General features: G+C 42.1%; 1 protein-coding gene across 1 annotated transcript; it reads left to right on the top strand.

The window, feature by feature from the left end:
- Positions 1–2,586: 2,586 nt before the first annotated feature.
- Positions 2,587–19,251, top strand: LOC310861384 (6-phosphofructo-2-kinase/fructose-2,6-bisphosphatase-like; the record flags this gene model as incomplete). Its single annotated transcript, XM_083768804.1, has 9 exons — positions 2,587–2,591; positions 4,425–4,475; positions 8,512–8,719; positions 11,046–11,192; positions 13,990–14,094; positions 15,227–15,356; positions 17,231–17,293; positions 17,970–18,034; positions 19,069–19,251. 9 exons carry the CDS (start codon positions 2,587–2,589, stop codon positions 19,126–19,128), a joined length of 834 nt encoding a protein of 277 aa, XP_083624930.1. The 3' UTR covers positions 19,129–19,251.
- Positions 19,252–20,427: the final 1,176 nt, after the last annotated feature.

A 20,427-nucleotide genomic window follows, 5' to 3' on the forward strand; every position in this document is an offset into this window, starting at 1 on the left:
ATTTCTTTGTATCCTGTCTGTCTGTCTGTCTGTCTGTCTGTCTGTCTGTCTGTCTGTCTGTCTGTCTGTCTGTCTGTCTGTCTGTCTGTCTGTCTGTCTGTCTGTCCGTCTGTCCATAATTTGTAATGAGGAAGTAGCTCTGAACATACTACTAGCAATCAGTTAATTCATTGTGCATTATTACCGTATGACTACTCACAAAGGCTACGATTAATATATCATGTTTAACCACATTACACAACTCATCCATTCTATGTTTAAAACAGGGTTAAAACCTTTAACATTGCACAATGGGTAAATTACATTTGTACAATGTCAACCAGAAGATCAATAAATTCATTATCTGTTAGGCCGTCTACTTTTTTAAGCACCATCATCATGGGACATAGGGCCCGACTTTACAGTAAGCTTCTACCATCATGATGGGTCACTGTTCCCCCTCCAACTTACCCCATTGTCAAATCAAACGCAGCACGCGGAGCGGCGGAGTCAGTTCAGTCAGTCAACCTCAAGGGAAGTTCTTGCTTGCTCAAAGGCCCATACTATGCTCAAGGGGTTAACATGCTGCATTACTATGTGGGAGTATACGTGTGTGCAAGTCTCTCACGTCATTCGCTGATGCGGCAGTCAGCTGACTAAGTGGGCAGGCTACTTAAGCTCACTAGACTCCATGCTCTTCCTGCCTTCCTCTGCTCATGGTTCCCCAGTTGTATGCGATGTTTTCTGTTCCTCGTGGTTATTGCTGCTGCCTTTGCTGTCCGCGTGTGCAGCTACTGCTGCTTAAATTATGCTTCTCAGCTTCTGTCCATGCTGTGATAAGGGCCTGCAGGTTGTATGCACAATATTAAGTTTGATATGAGTCTGCTAATGCTGCTGAGCTCGATTATGTGGCTTCATCAAGCTTCATAATAGCCTGTTCTGGTAATTAAGCCGGATGCACAGACAGACAGTGCTGCAGCTTCTATTGTAATGTGGTACGTGTCTAGTGTCTACAGTCAAAGCCACGCTTTCATTTTGCTGATGTTTTGCCAAGTCAGCTCAGGTGCAGTGTTTGTCCCCTCCAGCTATGGGTCCTCAACTCATGTGCAGTGGTTGCCACATGCGCTTTTATAAGCAACTTTGGGCTTGTTTTCTGTAGTTAATCGTTGTTCTGGGGTTCTGTCATAGATCCAAATGACCTCGTCCATGAAATGTATTGTTTCAAGTCATTGTAGTCATTAAGGTATATATATTGTAAACTAAGTTCTCACGTGGTGAGTCCTAGGTATGGGAAGGTTCTACACCTAGTTGCTTTCTTTCTCAAGATCTGGCAACTCTGCTGCCTGTTTGTCTCCAGTTTCATTAATTTTGAAGCAAGACTTCAGTCACACTCTGCTTACTCTAGTATTACTTAACACTTTTTATATGTGCTTTGAAAGTATTGCCGTGAGTTAACTACCTCAATGGAAATCTCTATAGATTTGGTGCTTTACTGCTTTGTAGCCATGTGGTTGTTGAGGTTTCCTCATTGCCATGAGGGTTTGTTCATGCTAAACTAATGCTAAAGCTAGCACCCTTTCTCCATGTGATTTATTATGTTTCAGTTTTGAATTTATATGTGGCATAGTTATTATTCTTAAAGTTTTCCATGTTTCCATTCAGGACAGTATCATAACATAAGTTATTGTTAATTCATCTCAATCGATTCAGTTATGTGCAGTGTCATATTAAAGTAGGTTAAGATTGCAAATTGCATTTGCAGTAATCTCATGTCAAGTGTCATAGCCTTCTGTCTAGTTTATTTACTCCTGTAAGATTTGTTTCTAGCTGTTTATTTTGGATGTATTTCTTAATGGGCATTTAATTAGTGCTTCCTCTGTCGTGGTATCATGTCTCAGCTTCTCTATACGGGTTGAGCTGTCTTGGAGAAGAGCTGAAAGCCTTAACAAACTGCTGCCTCCGTCCGCCCCTCAAGCCTATCTAGCTGTCGGTCTAGTCTCTCTAGTGTATACCCTCCTCACCTTCTTTGAGGTCAGAAGTTCAGATCAATATATACGTACACGTATATAGCGTCTTGTCACCGTGCGTCCCATTGCCCATTTGTCACTTTTAATGTCTCAGATTCATATTGTATGTTCTGTTGATCAGTCCTTGAGTGGGATTAGGTAATGGCAGTTGCTTCGTGGGACTGAAGATGTTTCAGAAGGTGGTAGGTTAGCAGCTCGCTGCGTTGCTTCATTTCTGCACAGCTAACATCCACTGCCAGGAGCTCTAAATTGAACTCGTAAGCAATAATTCATCACTTATCCGTGAGAGGATCCGGGTTGAAGGAAGGCAGCCATAGACTATGTCTATGTTCGCAGAAAGCTTGGCTTCCGTGTCGCAGTGCTTGTGCGACCTATCGGTTGTGGTTTCCCCGGTGCAGTCTTGGGATTGTACTCTGCCAGTTGTATTCAGATCAGTAATTGATTTGATGTCGCTCAGTGCCACTATAGTATTGAGTAACAGCATTAGGAAAATGTATCCAAGTGTAACCCTAACCCTAACCTTAACCCAACAGGATAATTATGTCATAGGTATCCTCTGCACTCGGCACCAATGGTCGGAATGGAGTAAGTCCCTGCGTCATACTAGCGTCACGTACAGGGGCTGTACGTGTACATCATCTGCTCACTCTACTGAAACAAGAGTTAGGCTCCTGCCCTCGGGCCTCATGACTCGGCAAGGCTGTTTTCTGCCCATCTTAGTTATTGCAACTAATGGCATTGGATGACAGTAATCAATTCATAGTTAATTGCATATATGTTATCAATCAACCGTAGCCTTTGTCATTGCTTCTTCATAGAAGCTGTTTAGCGCTGTGTTAAATTAATTAATTATATTAATTAATTATTAATAATATTTAATACAAAAAAGTGGCTATTCAGGACAGGCACATATATAGGCATGCTTTCTCTCAAAGCATATCATGTTTTATCTGTTATCTGTGGCTCATTCGTTCATCAGGTCATGAACCCCAGATGATCTTTTGGTCCTAAGCTTTCTTTCAGCTCAATCACAGATGTCCCGGGTCGCTCAGTCAGGAGATTCACCAATGCTTCTTCAGCCGGTGTGGGCCGGTTGGGTTTCTTCGAAAGTGATGGTTCTAGTATCTAGCGAAGAAGTAAGTCCATCACCATCACCCATGTGCAGGCTGCAGCGCTGTCGATCCTGCACCATTATTTATAGATTGCTTGCATGGGTCATCTCATCTTAGTTCTGGAGAGTGGTATCGAACAGTTCTCGGGTCTGCATGACATGAAGCTTAACTTCTTTAAAGCTCAGAATCAATTGCTCAAAGGCCGCTTGAGAGCATATGCCGCTCATTTAAGTTAATTCATAAAGGGTCTCAATCAGGTCCTCCATGCTGGCCTACTTGAAGTGCCTAAAAGAATGCACAAAAAGAGGCAGCTTTTTGCTTCTACGGCCCAACGGCCTGGAATAAACTTCCATTCGAGCTCAGACACGCACCCTCTGTAGACTCACAATGCGCTGTCAAGCTACTTTAGAGCCAAGTGTGCCCGGACCACTAAGTCAACATGGTCAAATGTATTTTGATCAAACAGAGTCTTTCTCAGTCTTTCATTTGTCCACAAAAAAAAAAAAAAAAAAACAATCTTTTGTTTTTAAAGATATGTCACTCTGACACTGTAACATAGGTTTTTGGAGTTTCACTACAGAAATCAAGAACTGTGCAAGATTAACCATGCATATTAATGAATTATTATATTTCATGATACAGAATGAGATTATGTACTTCTCAAAGTGGGGTCCTTGACTGGGTTGTCCCCAAAATAATGAATATAGCATTCAAATCTGCTATAGACCAGCAATTGACATGGATAGACAATGATTCCACTTGTATTATAAGGAGAGACATTCAGAAGCAGCTTGGACTCCTCATGCATAGAAGGAGGCATGATGTCAGTCCGCTGCCCCCCCAGGTTGGCAGAGGAAGTTTAGCGCCCAGGATTACATTACATAATTGGCACTGGCTGAAAAGAAAACTAGGTTACAAATCAACGATTGCGGCAACCACACTCTGCAATTTTTTTAAATTGCGAATTTTCTAGTTTATTTCATGTTCTTATATTCAATTTTGTTCTTGCCATTGTTCTATCATTTTAACCACTTGTGTTTTATTGTATTATATTTTTGTGTCCTGCCCTGTGAAGCACTTTGAGCTGCATTTATGGATGAAAGGTGCTATACAAATAAAGTTTATTATTATTATCACTTGGGTGTTTAAATAGTTTAGGATTAAGATCTAAGGCTTCTCTTTAAGTATTGGTATCTCGGCTCGTGGGTGTGGGAAGTCTCTCCGTGCTTAGGATCCCCTATTCACTCTTTAATTCATTCAGTCAGGATGAAGTATAAGTAACTCTGTCTCTGCTCGTGTCTTTTAGTTCTACATTGGGCAACCTGCTCCGGCTGCGTTCCGGATTCCGTAAGGTGGCGTAAGCCCTGCTTAATCGGCTATCGGTCTCCTCAGCACATTCCCTGGCTACTCCCGATTCTACTGCCACGCTGATGCACCAGTCGCCACCTGAAACTCAGGCCATGGTCCTCATCTGCCCATGAATCATCATGTGCATCTAATCGGAAGAGCTTTCAGTTGTTTATTCAGGATGTAATGAGTGCAAGTGCTGTATTCGATCAGGAATGGTAATCTTATTACCTTCATATACGGTGGTCGCTGGGGGTAGTTCAATTGGTGGCATGCCACAAGCTAATGTTAATAATGGTTCGTTGATGTTCCTCTACAGTGGCATTAAAGGAACATCGGGGTAATTGTGGTTTCCTCACTCTGGCGTTAGAGGAACGTTGGGGTAACATAAATGGTTGAACTACATGTAAGATCTGTGAAATAGTTCAGGTAAGCCTCACGGCTATGGCATGCGCCATAGTTACACGCAGCTCACGTGTATCCGTGCAGGATCCAGAAATGCATAGCTTGCACTCTCGAGTCACTATCGAGTGGGACATCTGCCCGGATGTGTATCGGTTGAGAATTCCCGTAGGCTGATGGCGTTTCCTCATAAGGAACGTCGGCGTAATTGGGCCAATGGTGTGTCCTCATACTGGCAGTAGAGGAACATTGGCGTTGCACTACACGTAAGCCCTGCGAAAGCAGCGTAGAATATTCCTCTATAGTGGCATAGAGGAATGGCCTATCGGCGAGCGCAGCCATGCAGGCCTTTTTCAGCTTAAGCTTAAGGTTAGTATATGCTTGTACTCCAAACCAATGGGTTTTGAGTCCGGCTTTCACCCCACACATTACTTTCTCACAGATAAGCCTCACGGCTCGCAGTCATGGCTACACATACTGTAGCTCACGTAAAGTTAAAATATCCGCAAGATCCAGAAATGCATAGCGTTGCATTTCGTCACTATCGTGTGGGATATCTGCCCGGATGCGTGGGACATCTGCCCGGGTGTGCCCGTAGGGCGTTCTCGGTTCTGCTTTGTTGGGGGGGTTAGCAATCCGTGCAGGCTCCAGAAATGCATATTTGCATTTCGTCACTGTGCATTCATAGTGGGTCACCTGCCCGGAACGACGGTGAGAGTTCACCGAAAGGTATGTGTGTTGGGGGGTTATTGTATATCTATCTCCCTGCTCTTATGTTTTATGATGTTGCTTAATCATGCCGAGCAGGGAGAAATCCAGCAGAGCCGAACGCCAAGTCAAATATCATATACACACTCATTACTCATTCTTCAATAAATATTGTTTAATCTATTCGTGAGTTGTCTGACTGAAATCAAACGCAGCACGCGGAGCGGCGGAGTCAGTTCAGTCAGTCAACCTCAAGGGAAGTTCTTGCTTGCTCAAAGGCCCATACTATGCTCAAGGGGTTAACATGCTGCATTACTATGTGGGAGTATACGTGTGTGCAAGTCTCTCACGTCATTCGCTGATGCGGCAGTCAGCTGACTAAGTGGGCAGGCTACTTAAGCTCACTAGACTCCATGCTCTTCCTGCCTTCCTCTGCTCATGGTTCCCCGGTTGTATGCGATGTTTTCTCCCACCACCACCCCAGCACCACCGGTGGGCTCTGCTATCTATGCTCCCCATGGGGGGGGTTATTGTATATCTATCTCCCTGCTCTTATGTTTTATGATGTTGCTTAATCATGCCGAGCAGGGAGAAATCCAGCAGAGCCGAACGCCAAGTCAAATATCATATACACACTCATTACTCATTCTTCAATAAATATTGTTTAATCTATTCGTGAGTTGTCTGACTGAACTGTATTTAGTTATATTTTCACACTTTCTTTGGCATTGAAACATATGCTTTCTCATGCCAATGAAGCTCATTTGAATTTAATTGGATAATAATACACTTTATGTGTATGCTATAGCATGTTTCATGACAGCAGCCCAGAATTCTTTACATTAAAACACAGATGAACTGATCCTGCACAGCTTTCATGTTTGACATGTCTTTAGAGATCCACTCTGACAACATTCTCTTCCTCACCGCTCCACTGGGAAGCTAAGAACAGTCATCAATGGCAGCAAACATATGAAATAAATCATTTTTCACTGCCAGCTTCACGCTCAGAAGGGAATATCACAACTCTTCATCGTGGTTAGCGAGACCAAACACTTTAGAAACTCATCTCTACAGTTGAAAACTATAGAAATGATCCCTGAAAGTATAGTCTTAACATGAAAGTGAGTGGAAACGACTAGTGATTCATGTGAATGTCACTTAAGTAATGGTTGGTCACTATACTGTCAGTGAGAAATCCTGAAAAAGCATTTCAACGTGATTTGTCCACACAAGATCTCACTTCTGTGCATAACATGTGTAATGTGATGACTGTTGAACTGTGGCTGGTAGCCTATTCCATCATGCTCTCTGTAAGAGGAGCTGTGTAGTATTGTCAATGTATGGTGTGATCTCTCTATGTATTGTGTATTTATTGTGCTGTGATTTCTTTGTATCCTGTCTGTCTGTCTGTCTGTCTGTCTGTCTGTCCATAATTTGTAATGAGGAAGTAGCTCTGAACATATACTACTAGCAATCAGTTAATTCATTGTGCATTATTACCGTATGACTACTCTCAAAGGCTATGATTAATATATCATGTTTAACCACATTACACAACTCATCCATTCTATGTTTAAAACAGGGTTAAAATCTTTCACGTTGCACAATGGGTAAATTACATTTGTACAATGTCAACCAGAAGATCAATAAATTAATTATCTGTTAGGCCGTCTACTTTTAAGTACCATCATCATGGGACATATAGGGCCCGACTTTACAATAAGCTTCTACCATCATGATGGGTCACTGTTCCCCCTCCAACTTACCCCATTGTCAACTGTATTTAGTTATATTTTCACACTTTCTTTGGCATTGAAACATATGCTTTCTCATGCCAATGAAGCTCATTTTAATTTAATTGGATAATAATACACATTATGTGTATGCTATAGCATGTTTCATGACAGCAGCCCAGACTACTTTACATTAAAACATAGATGAACTGATCCTGCACAGCTTTCATGCATCCTGCACAGCTTTCATTTCTCATGCCAATGAAGCTCATTTTAATTTAATTGGATAATAATACACTTTATGTGTATGCTATATCATGTTTCATGACAGCAGCCCAGAATACTTTACATTAAAACATAGATGAACTGATCCTGCACAGCTTTCATGTTTGACATGTCTTCAGAGATCCACTCTGACAACATACCTTCCTCAACGCTCCACTGGGAAGCTAAGGACAGTCAAAACCCCATCTTTCTACATCAGTGGTATTATTATACCACTGATAATATTTCATGTCAAGGACCCCAAAAATTGTACTATGCCGCCGACCCCCCCCCCCCCCCCCCCATCTGAAAATATGTTGTTCCAGGGACCCTCGAGAACCAAAGACCAAAGTTAAAAACTGAAACACCGAAAGAATATACATTCGAAGATTTAAGGCACATTTTCACAAATTTTCAAAAATAGCAGACCTACAAGCTCATAGCGCGCCAGCGCTATGAGCTTGTAGGTCTGCTATTTTTCAATAGCTAAATTATAAGTGTTTAGAACACCAAAAGGGGTTAATGGGTTAACCGAACACGTATTGCTGTAGTGTAGCATGGTGAAGTTAATTTACCAAAAAAAAACATTTAAAATATGGGGATACTGCCGGACCGCAACGATATGCTATCTATTAACCCATTCTGACTGGGCACCCATTTTGGTGTCGGCATCATGTTATGCTTTAGCTATTTAAAAATAGCAGATCTACAAGCCCATATCGCGCCACCGAGTGGCGCGATACGAGCTTGTAGGTCTGCTATTTTTTGAAAAATCGAAGAGCGACTGACATTTTTTAGAATCTGATCTCAGGTCAGAATGGGTTAATCAGAACCAGTGTGTGTCCGGCGGAAACCGCGTATGAATCTGATCTCAGGTCAGAATGTGTTATGTTTCCTGTGTCAACCCCTGCACACTCTCTTCTTGTCTCCGCGCAGGAACTTGTCCTACATCAAGATCTTCAACGTGGGCAGTCGGTACCTGGTGAACCGGGTCCAGGACCACATCCAGAGCAGGATCGTGTACTATCTGATGAACATCCACGTCACGCCGCGCTCCATCTACCTGAGCCGACACGGAGAGAGTGAACTCAACGTCATCGGCCGCATCGGGGGAGACTCTGGTCTGTCTCCTGGCGGACACAAGGTCAGAAGTCGTCTTCTGAAAAGAATATATATATATATATATTCAAAGATCTGTGCAGCATTTTTAACGATCTTTCTAAAAAAATAGCAGACCTGCAAGCTCGTAGCGCGCTATGAGCTTGTATATCTGCTATTTTTCAATCGCTAAAGTAGACTCTGGTCTGTCACCTGGCGGACACAAGGTCAGAAGTCGTCTTCCGAAAAGAATATATATATATATTCAAAGATCTGTGCCGCATTTTTAACGATTTAAAAAAAATAGCAGACCTACAAGCTATGAGCTTGTAGATTTTCAATCGCTAAAGTATAACATAATGCTTAGTTAAAACACCAAAAGGGGTTCCTGCCCAGAATGGGCTAATGTACGTATAAATGGCCGTCTAAAAACGGGTCATGAATGAAAGTTTTTATTAGAAGTTGAAACAACGTTGTTTCAACGTCTATATATAGAATGTCTATATAGGCATTTAATAAAACTGATAATCAACGTCTAGGCTAAGCTTAGACCGCTAAAAACGTTCACATTTTTAGTCTAATAGACGCCTATTGCTCAGTGGGTAAGTTATATTCAGGTATTACTAATACTAAATAGTTAGCACTGATATTTGTCTCAAACTTGAACTAATCTGATTTGAGTGTCGACACCTGAAGAGTTTCTCCGTGCCAGCCAGCCGTTCTATCGTTCTCCTTTTGGCACACAGGATAAGATATTTGCCACGTGTCGCACTGCAGCACAAAAGCCCAGCAAAAACAAGCATTATAGTAATTTACTAATTTCGCCTTCTGCGAATATAAAGGCAACAAAGTGCAGGCTGTATGGGCCGATTCATACTCCTATTTTACCGCTGTTTCGGCGCTGTAGTGCCGAAATGATTTCGGCTCGTCATAAATTTTCAGTAGAAACGAAGAGCCGACTTTAGGACGGTACCCGCCCCCCCCGAACCTCAAATGACGTCAAATTGTAGGCTCTACAGCGCCGAACCGACTTTTATTCGGCTCTAAAATAGGAGTATGAATCGGCCCTATTACCCTACACTCACACCGGCAGCGACTGTGTTGCTGTGTAGCCGTCTCTCGTGAACATGCTGTAAACTAAAGCTGGGTTTTTTTTACATTGTACTTGCATTTGGTCACGTACTTGCAATTGGTCACATACTGAAAATATCGGATCTACAAGCTCAGTAAGTGTCATGATGCAACGCATTGTGATCATCTTATTTAGTTTGGGCGGGAACCCCTTTTGGTGTTTCTAGCATTATGTTATACTTTAGCTATTTTTGAAATGTCGTGAAAATGTGGCTCAAATCTTTTAATATGTACATTTATAACTCAGATCTTTGCTTCTTGCAGAGGGTTTCCTGGAACAACATATCCTCAGATGGGGGTTCGGTGGCATGTACGATACAGATAATTCTGTATTGTAAAATGTAAAATACATAATAATTCTGGGGGTTCTTGACATGACATAGAAACTGACATAGAAACATGGGATTTTCAGAAAACTGTCATGATTTAGAAAACAGTGGCTACATTTACATGAGCAGTTAAATCCCCTTTTCATTCCGAATAGAAGTTCAATCCTATTACACGTTGTCATGTAAACGCCTACAAAAACTTAAATCCGAATGATAATGCTCAATGAGATCTAAAAACCACTCCGTTTTTGGACTAATGTATACACTGCTTCGGATGTAAGTTCATTCTGGTCTTTCTGAGCATTCTCCAAGGCGCTCATATCCAAGGCACGCCGAGGAGTTTGCACAAAGAGCGCGTTATTTCGTGCTGTAGATAATAAAGTACACATAAAAACGAGATGATCACCTTCCCAGCGGAGAAGCGGAGCCGCAGCAGGTGGGGGAAAAAAGACGGTAAACATAATATGCCCGCCCCTATCCAAGCAGCAGCCTCAAAGCTACTGCGGAATGAAATGATGGGATTTCAAAGTGTCGTCTTTTGTCTTGACAGTCACAATGAATGAACTGTCTATATTTTATGTGTCCAGCAGATGGCGTAGTTTCACGTTAATTAACATAATATCATGTCTTATATCACATGCATGTAAACATTCGTTCGGAATGACCATTTCCCATGTAAACTCGCGGCAAAAAACATTACATCAGATGTATTTTATTCGGAAGTATTTATTCGGAATGATCACCCTTCATGTAAACGTAGCCATTGTGTATAATCGTTCCCAGGTCAAATTGGGTTAAACTCATCGGGGGATACCAACAACTGCCTATACATGCGTGGATATAGCTACTGTATGTACCTTTTGTGTCATATTTGATGTGTATAATAGTACAGTATGTCTCTTCTTCTCCCAGTATGCCAATGCACTGGGTGCTTACATGCGTGGCCAGAACATCCCGGACCTGAAGGTGTGGACCAGCCATATGAAAAGAACCATCCAGACGGCAGAGGGCCTCGGGGTCCAGTATGAGCAGTGGAAGGCCCTTAATGAGATAGACGCTGTGAGTGCTACTGTAATATGTGACTACATTTGACTGAGGATTGGACTTTTTTGGAATGTCATATGGAAGCAGGGAATCATAGCTTCAAATTGACATATTGGTTGTTCAGTTTGACCCCACCAGTTATGGAGATATGGCTTACAGAGTGATGTCTTGCGGAAAACGGCGAGTTGAGAAAACAGGCTTGAAAGGTTCACTTCTGTGGTCTCTTAACATTACACCTATAGCTACATGTTTGGGCATTTATTTCATATTTACATGTCGATTTCAGCTCTGACATTTATAGTATGTGAAGAGTCTGCCTGTGCTATAAACCCATTAAAAAAAGGGGCGTGATGGCAGTCTCTCAGTCAAATCTGGTCACACATGTGTATATCATTCATATACGTTTTGTCCCCTCTGTCTATAGAAAGTCATGTTATGAAAATGTTGGGGGCCATTTATTGTCAATGGCTTAGTAGTGTTAGTGTACACATTGGCATTCCATGATTTCTCTCAGGACTTTCCCCTGGAAAACTGTTTTTATGGGTTTGCGAGTAAATATGTTTCCGTTTCCTACATTTAAAAAAGCTGTATATTTTCAAAATATTAAAAAAAGACACACAAAAAAATCACACGACTTTTCAATAATTAGATAATTATTGAAAATAATTAGATTAAATTCCAACATTTGGGGGGGGGGTCGCGGCCTGAAAAGGTTGAGAACCTCTGGTGTAGGACATGTTTGAGCACAACCTGCAGCGCACATAATCTTTATTTTGCCATAATTGTTATTAAATGAGTTATTAAATGTTTTGATTGATTGATTGAAATATTTATTAACAGTTTGCAGAATTTACAGTACATTTCAAGCACAAACTCAATACAAAGACTGTTAACTGTGAGTGGACGACCCAATTAAGCATTACACTTGTTTACAACAGGGTCCACATTGTTCAATTCATCAAAACATTTAGAGTCATACAAATAGACATTTCTATGTAGCTAAAGAACAGAACAGGAATTCATCATATAGGAAGCAAAAAGGGAAAAAGATACATATACAGTGAGGGGAAAGGGGGGGGGGGTGGGGTGGGGGGGATTCAGATTTTACAGAGGCCAGTTTCGAATTGCAGCCATCCGTAGGTGCCCTTTGAGAGCGGTTTTGAAGGAGTCAAGGGATTCACATGTCTTAATGACTGTTGGTAGGGCGTTCCACATTTTGGTGGCATAGGAGCGAAAATAATTTAGTCCCTTGTTTGTGCCGAATCTGGGTTGTACATGGTTTGTTGCACTCCCTCTGGTGTTGTGGGTGTGGACTTCGTTTACATTAAGGAAGTATTTAGACAGGTACATGGGTATCTTGGTGGTGTAACGAATCTTGTGGACCAGACCCATTGCAAGATGCTGTACTCTGTCGTTGACCCTAAGCCATCCTAGCCTGTCAAAGTGGGCAGGGGTGAGGTGGGTTCGGGGGGTGAGGCCAAGTAGGAGCCTGACCAGTTTGTTTTGGGAGGTCTGGAGCCTTGTTTTAAGGGCCTTTGAGGTGCTGTGGTACCAAGAGGTGGATGCATAGTCAAAGAAACCTTGTACGAGGGCTCCTGTTAAGGTCTTCAAGGTGTTTTTGCTGACCAGTGAGGAGATCCTGTAAAGGAATCTTGTTCTTTGATTGACTTTTTTGATTACGTTGGTGGCCATTTTATCACCGGAAAGATTGGCCTCCAGGATGGAACCTAGGTAGGTAATTTGATCTTTTCGTGTGATAACATTGTCACCCACTCTAACCAAGAAGCCATCTGCCTTGCTGAGATTACTATTTGATCCGAAGAGAATGGATTCAGTTTTTCCCAGGTGTAAGGATAGTTTGTTATCAGCGAGCCAGGTGCAGATTCTACCGAGTTCCGAGCTGAGGGTCTTTTCAACCTGCAGTTTGTTCCTGTCCGAGACCAGCAGTGCTGAGTCATCTGCGAACAGGAACAAGTTGCAGTCACAAGCTGAAGTCATGTCATTGACATATATTAGGAACAGTAAAGGCCCTAGTATGCTTCCTTGTGGGACGCCACAGCTCACTGGGAGGGGAGGGGACAGTGTTCCGTTCACCTCCACCATCTGTTCTCTCCCCTCCAGGTAGGATTGCATCCAGCTCACTGATGTGCTATCAAAACCAATAGCTTTAAGCTTGTTAACCAGTATGGAGTGGTTCACGGTGTCAAAAGCCTTTTGGAGGTCCAGCATGACCATGCCGCAGTATTTTCCAGCGTCCACCTCGTGTTTGATGTGGTCGCTCAAATAGAGGAGGCATGTGTCAGTGGAGTGGGATGTTCTGAAACCAGATTGGAACTCGTACAGCAATTTATTAGTGGCAAGATACTTTTCAACCTGTTCATAGACTATTTTTTCCATCACTTTCGAGATGGAGCTTAGAATAGAAATAGGGCGGTAGTTGCCAGGTTCTAATTTACTCCCTTTTTTGTACAGGGGGTTACTTTGACCAGTTTAAAATCTTGGGGGACCTGTCCCTGTTTGATGGAGAGGTTTACTATGTGGGTGATGACAGGAGCTATGTAAATGGCTGAGTCTCTGAGAAATTTGGAGGGAATATTGTCATGGCCAGTGGCCTTGTGGGGTTGGAGGGCACTCAGTTTTTTAAGTACCTCCTCAGTTGTTACCATTGCCATTTTAAAATCATCTTTACAAACACCTAGGTTTTTGTAGAAGGCTTTGATGTGCTCTACACCAAAACGCCCAGAGTGGGAGGGCAGTTTGTTAACCAGCATTGTGAGAGAGACATTATTCAGCTCTCCTCTTGCTCTTCCAGGGGGTCTGCGAAGAGATGATGTACGAGGAGATCCAACAGAATTACCCAGAGGAGTTTGCACTGAGAGACCAAGACAAGTACCGTTACCGATATCCCAAGGGAGAGGTGAAGAAACGCATACTCACAGAACGCTGCTGTAAACGCTGCTTTTCCAGTAGCGCTGTAACGGAGATTTGTTAGAATTTGACAGTGTGTGTTGGGCATGTAACGATACACTCAACTCACGATACGATACGTATCACGATATGAGGTTCACGATACGATCTTTCACGATATTTTCAACACAATGATTTTCCAGACAAATGACCAATTTTTATTTTTTTAATCTTCCCCCCAAAGCTTTTTTAGTTTTTTCACAATTTTTATTTAACTACATTGCAAAGATAATTGCCTTCCTTGATGTATTAATGAGCATCAATAACGAGCATCACCTGGGCACAGTCACAGACACATATACAGCTCCCCTCTCCAGGCCTCTACTGTCTCATTTATCTCCTAAATCATGTGAATATGATGGAATATGATTACAGCTGACATTACTTATCACACACTAGCCCCCCCTAAAAAGAAAACAAAAAAAAAAACTTTTTTTTTTTTTTTTGAAAATCGATTTTTCTTTTTAATAAATCGATACATATCGTCGGGATATAATATCGATATATCGCGATATACGATATATCGTTACATGCCTATTGGGCATGTAACGATACACTCAACTCACAATACGATACGTATCACGATATGAGGTTCACGATACGATCTTTCACGAGTATTTTCAACGCAATGATTTTCCAGACAAATGAAATAGCTAAATAATGCTGAAACCGAAACATCTTTTTTTTTAATGATTTATCTTCCCCCCCAAGCTTTCTTCACAATTTTTATTTAACTACATTGCAAAAGTAGCATTACTTTTCATGTAAAATTACTTACCGGTAATTTCTGTGCAACAACTGTAAACATGCTTTCATGTTTAAACCTAGCTCGAGTTAACATTTCTTCTTTTCTTTGATGGCATCTTAGGATAGATGTAGACCTATTTGACAGTGCAGAAACATAATTGCCTTCCTTGATGTATTAATGAGCATCAATAAGGACCATCACCTGGGCACAGACACACACAGCTCCCCTCTGCAGGCCTCTACTACTGAAAGGGACTGCATGGAGTATGTGTACTGTGCATATGTTTCCAACGCTATGTGTACAGTATGTGTTGACTCTTGTGTATGTGCCCCAGTCGTACGAGGACCTGGTCCAGCGCCTGGAGCCAGTCATCATGGAACTGGAAAGACAGGAGAATGTTTTAGTCATCTGTCATCAGGCGGTCATGCGATGTCTGCTTGCATACTTCTTGGACAAGAGCGCCGGTGAGACGGATTATACATCTCAAGTGTCATCGTGTTACTCTTTTTTTTCCTTCTTTTTTAGAGGGGGTGCGACATTCCTACAGTATGTAAAGTACAAAGATTGAAGGATTGAACTCGGTGGCATCAGTAGCTCAGTAGATAGAGCAGCCATTTGGGAATTGGAAGGGCCCTATGGTTCTACCCCTGGCTCCTCCTCCAGGCTTCATGAAGAGGTTGCCCTGAGCAAGACATTTAACCCATTTTGGGCAGGAACCCCTTTTGGTGTTAGCATTATGTTATGCTTTAGCTATTGGAAAAATAGCAGATCTACAAGCTCATAGCGCGCCACCGAGTGGCGCGCTATGAGCTTGTAGGTCTGCTATTTTTGAAAAATCGAAGAACGACTGACACAGAAACATGGCTTTTTCAGGAAACTGTCAGGACGTAGAAGACATTTTTAGAATCTGGTTTTTCACACTTTTGGAGTATATCCAGGGGTCATAATCGAAGATTTCATGTGTGCATTTTGTATATCAAAAGTCTCAAAGTCCAATCTTTTATACGGTCTTCAGGGGGAAGGGGTTTTCATCTGAACGTGTTGCTGACTGATTCAGCGGACCCCCTCCACCCTCATCACTGTGATTGGCTGAGACACACCCAGCTCCTGTTTCACTGGGAAATGCAATCAAGATATGGTCACAAAAGCCATTTAAGCTGGTCTTTAATTATTCCCCCCAGTGCACTCATCTGAGCAGCACACTGCTGGTTCAAATGCAGTAAAGTAATGTCCCTTTATGGATCAGTAAATACCCATTATTACCCTTTGTTTTATTGGATGTGGGCCGTTTATTCTCCAAGAAGGAAAACCCTTGTCTAAAGTGGATGGGGCCTGTAAGCTCTGATTCACATCTTGTTGGCCATGATTTTGAAACACTGAATGCTCGCTCTCTGGGCTGTATCTTGCGGCAGGGGCCCTTTTTTCCCCTTCATTTGGTATTGTGTGAGAGGAGTTCCCGCTTTAAACTGGCTGTCTTATGCCACCACCTAAATCCTTAAAACACCTCCGCTACCCATTACATTATGCAGGTGTGGTTTGGGCAAATTGGGCCCCACTGACCATTCATTCATTCATTCATTCATTCATTCAAACCTTTATTTATTCTCGAAAGACATTGAGGTCACCCTCATTTGCAGTGTTGTCCAGACTATAGAGCGTCGCAGTCCCTCCCCCTTTCAGAAAAACGAGTGGCCCAGGAAATGAAAACCCAATGCATTCTCCCATAGGCATTTCTTATTTAATTTATTTAAAGACCTTTTAAGCGCCGTACGAAGCCAACTCTTGTCGTGACAAATCATGACAACACACACAAACAAAGTTTTCGGGCCAAACAAATAATTACAAAGAAGAAAAACAACAAAGAAAGTGTTGTGTAACCTGCCGTTTTTTTCTACTTTCGAATTCTTTGTTTGGCCGAAAACTTGTGTGTGTTGTCATGATTTGTCACGACAAGAGTTGGCTTCGTATGGCGCTTAAAAGGTCTTTAAATAAATTAAATAAGAAATGGGGAGAATGCATTGAGTTTTCATTTCCTGGGCCACTCGTTTTTCTGAAAGGGGGAGGGACTGCGACGCTCTATACTGATAATTGCACATCAAGGTTATTATAGTTTTCCATTTTTCTTTATTTTTTATTTCGTTTTGACTTTCAGTCTAGAATGCCTGCTAAAATCGACAGAAGTGACCTGTTATATTTAAATTGCATAACGCTAATACTCATATGAATCTATTAAACATTAATAACAACATGCTTATATACCGAATTATGAAGATTAGTGATATTTATGACTCAAAGTTATGTCCAGCATTATAGAATGCAACTCTTATTTTCTCTGCAGATGAGTTGCCCTACCTGAAGTGTCCTCTGCACACAGTATTGAAACTCACCCCAGTCGCATACGGTCAGTCTCATCACCTTCTATTTCTGCCACTTTTGTCTATTTATTTTTTATGTAACTCATGATTAGAGCATTGGTTCCAGGGGGTCCCCTGCAGCTGAATGATTGATATCTAGTTAAGAACCAAATGGACCCTTAGGGCCGATTCATACTCTTATTTTAGAGCCGAATAAAAGTCGGTTCGGCTCTGTAGAGCCTACAATGTGACGAAATTTGAGGTTCGGGGGGGGGCGGGTACCGTCCTAAAGTCGGCTCTTCGGTGCTACTGAAAGTTTCTGACGAGCCGAAATTATTTCGGCACTACAGCGCCGAAACAGCGGTAAAATATGAGTATGAATCGGCCCTTACAGATCCCAAATGGACCCTTACAGATCTGTAACGACGAGAGTGTGAAAATAAAATGGGGAAACATTTGTTCACGCTCAGTTAAACGAACGGAGGAGTTTCAGTCTAGATTCCGGTCCCAAAGATAGAAAGCGTATCGTCCTCGGCCTAACTGAGTCTTTGAAATGAAAGGATTGCTACATGGTTTTCATGTCCTCTCCCTTGTTCTTAAAGGATTGCTACATGGTTTTCATGTCCTCTCCCTTGTTCTCTCACAGGTTGTATTAATGTATTAATGTATTAAATTAAAGGATTGCTACATGGTTTTCATGTCCTCTCCCTTGTTCTCTCACAGGTTGTAAAGTAGAGTCGGTCTTCCTTCATGTCGAAGCTGTGAACACTCACAGGGACAAACCAGAAGTGAGTGATACTTCTAACCAATGTTATGTACTGAGAAATTAATCATTTATCGGGTCTTCTCATTTTTTACAGCAGACCAGTATGAAATGAAATGGTTGCACAAGTTGAGCTGTGCCTTTTTGTTTGTCTTTCTCACTGGTGCAGTCGAGGCAAACAGTTACATATAAGAGCAGAGAAGGACTCGCACACAGGACTAAAGAGATCAGACTATAGAGCACCGAAGTCTGACGTCACTTTCAGTAGAGGGCGTCAGTCCCCAGGTTCATGTATTTTTTTTAGTTGCATTGAAATCGCCATAGGAGGATTTTTAGATCGCTTCATATAAGAACTGTGTTTGAAAAATAAACACGTCACCCCGGCCGCTTCACTCATATGGATATGAAGAATCAACTGACTGAGAGAAAACGCTAATGCTACTGCTGCTGAATGAGTTACATTTTCGCTAGAAGCAGACTGTATCATTATATGAGTGACTGACTGTTGCAAACGATACAGAGACACCTCCCTGACAATAACGCAGAGACAGCTTGTTTATTTTTGGACCACAACGCTTATAGTAGACGATATTAAGTTCACCCCATGTTATTCTCCATAGAGAAATTACTTCCGCGAACCGGGGGAATCGAAGGGATGAGCGAGTTACGTCAGGACTTCGGTGCTCTACAGTCTACAGGACGATAGTCCTATAGTCGATATACAGACCCGAATCTTTGAATGAAGACTTTTTACATGCAGCCGAGACCTATAGTCTGATGTCTTTATTCCTGTGCACACCGTGTACACTGTACAGTGTGCCAGAAGTTAATGCTGTGGGACAAATAATCGCACTAATAATGTCCTTTCTCTTTGACTCTTGCTGTGTTTTCTTACACTTACCAATAAACTCGATCACACACATGTACATGCGCGTGCACTCACTCGCACACACGCGCTCACACACACACACACACACACACACACACACACACACACACACACACACACACACACACACACACACACACTAATCACCACTGTTTTTGTCTGCCTTTCAGAATGTGGATATTGACAGAGACCCAGTGGAGGCGCTAGAAACAGTTCCTGACCACATCTAGTTCTTTTCTTGGAAGGTTTATAAAACAAAAGAAAATATGTATTCAATGTAATAATCATAGCCATTGCTGTGACTGTTGTAAAATTCTTAACCTGGTTTGTGAAAAAAGGAAAACGTGACATTTCTCAGATGGCAGGCTATTTCATTTATAATGCACTTTATATTGCTGGGTACTTAGTTTAGACAGTTTTTGGTTTAGACTAGTCATTGGTTAGACCAGTCATTAGTCCTACAACTACAACCTATCTCAAACCCTCACCCTAAACCTAACCTCCCACGGGGGCAGCACACCTAAACCTTAACCTTAACCCATGTCTAACCAATGACTAGTCTAAACTAAGTATGCACCCCTCTCAAACCCTCACCCTAAACCTAACCTCCCACGGGGGCAGCACACCTAAACCTTAACCTTAACCCGTGTCTAACCAATGACTAGTCTAAACTATATGAACCCCTCTCAAACCCTCACCCTAAACCTAACCTCCCAACGGGGCAGCACACCTAAACCTTAACCTTAACCCATGTCTAACCAATGACTAGTCTAAACTAAGTATGCACCCCTCTCAAACCCTCACCCTAAACCTAACCTCCCAACGGGGCAGCACACCTAAACCTTAACCTTAACCCGTGTCTAACCAATGACTAGTCTAAACTATATGAACCCCTCTCAAACCCTCACCCTAAACCTAACCTCCCAACGGGGCAGCACACCTAAACCTTAACCTTAACCCATGTCTAACCAATGACTAGTCTAAACTATATGAACCCCTCTCAAACCCTCACCCTAAACCTAACCTCCCAACGGGGGCAGCACACCTAAACCATAACCTTAACCCATGTCTAACCAATGACTAGTCTAAACTAAGTATGCACCCCGGCTGTTATATGATTATGAAGAATAAGGTTCCTCCTTTTATGACACATAAACCTCTGTGGCTGAACACTGGCCAAACTACCTGAATATCTACCTGGATACTCTTGAATGTGCCCTCCTTTATACATATAATTGGACGTCTTCCTCCTTCAACCCTCTCCTTTTACCCTGTGCTTCACATTCACATTGATTTCTTCAATGCAGCTCACTAGTCATGCCATATCAAACTGAGTAATGAGCCAACATATACAGTAGTTGCTTAATACTTACTTACTAACTTACAGTTGTTGCATTCCAAGAGTACCCAAAAGGTAGAATCTGGCCAGAAGTTGAAAAGTAGGTGTTTTTTGTTTTTTTTTTGTTCTTCAGTTAAAAGAAGTGGAGTCAACCTGGAGTTGACATGGTAACACACTGCCATACTATGGT

The sequence above is a fragment of the Protomyctophum parallelum genome (assembly GCF_964188405.1).
Source record: "Protomyctophum parallelum genome assembly, chromosome: 7".
Classification (NCBI taxonomy): domain Eukaryota; kingdom Metazoa; phylum Chordata; class Actinopteri; order Myctophiformes; family Myctophidae; genus Protomyctophum; species Protomyctophum parallelum.